Here is a 2,146-nt window from a genome sequence, read left to right as displayed (position 1 = left end):
TGCCCAACCTTCCTTCCGAGGAGTGGCTGGTGGGTTTGAACCTCCAGCCTTCTGGTTAGCAGTCAAGTGCCTTAGGCACTGTGCTACCAGGGCTCCCCTCTAGGCATTTTAGAGCTAGACATCAAGCTTACCAGTATCTAGCCTATGATACCTTCAGAAGTAGATAGAGGTCTATGGAAATAATTTTGGTAGGAAGAATTCTATTTCACAATAATCTTTTCTAACAAAGTTCTCTTTCTTTTAGGAATTGGTGTGCTTATGTACACACCAGGCTATCGCCCACAGTAATATTGGACAGCAAGGTCACTTATGTTCCAGGTGGGAGAAGTCCCTGTGGATGGAACTGTCCTCAGAGGTATGTAGCGTTTCTTGGAAAGAGCCACCATAACTGGGCAGATAAAGAGGAACTCAGTCATCCTAGATACATATGTGTGGCAGAGGTAGAGGAGGATCATCACATACAAATGAGATTTGTAGCTTTGAGCAAGTTAAAGTTAGATACAAATAATGCTTGCCTCATATGGTTGTTTTTAGAATCATTTGAGAAAATGTGATTATGTCCTTACTCTAGTGTCTGATACATTATAAGTATTCAATAATTGAGAATTCTCATGCTTGTTTCTATTTTTACTATCATTTTTGTTCCATGATCTGATAAACATTCTTGTTTAATTACTTAATTCACTTCATACACAGTTTTGAAGATTTATTGATAATTTCTCTTTCATCTTAGTTAAAAATGAGTCCATGACTTGGCTCATATCCTAAAATTCCTGGAAAGCCACTAATTGCAATTATGCATAATAAAGCAGCTAAATGAGGTCTTTCTTTTTGTGTCTATTCTAATGACCCATGTTATTTGTTTTTCATCTTTAAAAAATCTATGTAATTGTCCTAAAATGTGGGGCTGAGTAATTGATAAATTTTCTGAATTCATACAGAGTAGCTCAGCTGGAGTGTTTCAGAAGAGCCTATAGTAAAATATAAAATTGTTATTCAGCCCATGATGGTTAATGTTATGCAAATTGTCACACAAATAACTCAGGCAATGAATCTGACACATTGACAGTCTGGAACAGTGTACGGTAAGGATACATAAAATCAAGGTGTTTCTTAGTCCTTTGAGGAACAGCTAAGGTTCATGGTCCAGAGAGCTAAGCACATCTTAGGGATTTGGGAGACCAGAGCTCTAGTTCTGCTTTCAGCAGTTACTCCCATTGTGACAATTTCCTTGCCAATATGAGATACAAATAATGCATTGTTAACTCTTTAGTAATAACAATATTTTCTCCATAACCTCTATGATAATGCCCTTCTGGGTTCAAGGTGAGTATTTTTCTCTCTTTCTGTTTAAGTAAAACAGAAATATTTCTATTTACTCTCATATGTTTCTAGATAGCTTAGGTAGCTATTTCAATAATTATGCACTATCTGTAACCTTATTATTATTATTATTGTAATGTCTGAGCAACATACACCAGAAATCCAGTCTTCCAAAGCAGAAACATTGACTTCAACAATAATGTAACTAGCTGCTTGAGCCCACCCATTGTTATTGTTATTAGCTGCCCTGGAGTTGGCTACCAACCAATGTCAACCCATGCATAACAGAACAAAATGCTGCCTTGTCTTGTGCCATCCCCATGAGCAGTTTGCCAGTCACATCACTATGATATATAGGGTGTTCATTGGCTGATTTTTTTTCAGTAGATTTCCCAGGCTTGCTTTCTAGTCTGTGTTAGTCTGGAACTCTACTGAAACATGTACAGATCATAGTAACCGACTAACTTCCAATGACAGACAGGTGGTGGTTACTCTTGAGGTACATTGGTGGGGAATTGAATCCAGGCCTCCTGCACAGATGGCAAGAATTTTACCCCTGAACTACAAACTGACAGATCTTTCCAAACTGCCTTGCTTCCTACTTAGCTTTTGCTGTTGGAGTGGAAATGGTAATTCACTAGCATTATTTAAAGGATATGTTTTTGTTGTTTTTGTTGTTGTTGTTATATGCTGTCGAGTCGGACCCAACTCATAGCAACCCCTCTTTGGTTTCCAAGGCGGTATCACTACAGAAGTAGATTGCCCAACCTTCCTTTCGAGGAGTGGCTGGTGGGTTTGAACCGCCAGCCTTCTGGTTAGCAGT

The 2,146-nt window shown here is 38.4% G+C and overlaps 1 protein-coding gene across 1 annotated transcript in view; it reads left to right on the top strand.

The window, feature by feature from the left end:
* Positions 1-2,146, top strand: part of MMRN1 (multimerin 1) — a 104,685-nt gene that overhangs the window by 43,593 nt on the left and 58,946 nt on the right. The window contains exons 2-3 of the mRNA XM_007954212.1: positions 245-355; positions 1,274-1,326. Of these exons, the coding sequence (XP_007952403.1) occupies positions 245-355; positions 1,274-1,326 (164 nt within the window). The remainder of the gene's footprint in view (positions 1-244; positions 356-1,273; positions 1,327-2,146) is intronic.

This window comes from Orycteropus afer, unplaced genomic scaffold, assembly GCF_000298275.1.
Source record: "Orycteropus afer afer isolate SDZICR_OR568_19922 unplaced genomic scaffold, OryAfe1.0 scaffold00445, whole genome shotgun sequence".
In the NCBI taxonomy this organism is placed as follows: Eukaryota; Metazoa; Chordata; class Mammalia; order Tubulidentata; family Orycteropodidae; genus Orycteropus; species Orycteropus afer.
The sequence above is the reverse complement of the archived record's forward strand: the minus strand, read 5'-3'. Positions and strand labels throughout refer to the sequence as shown.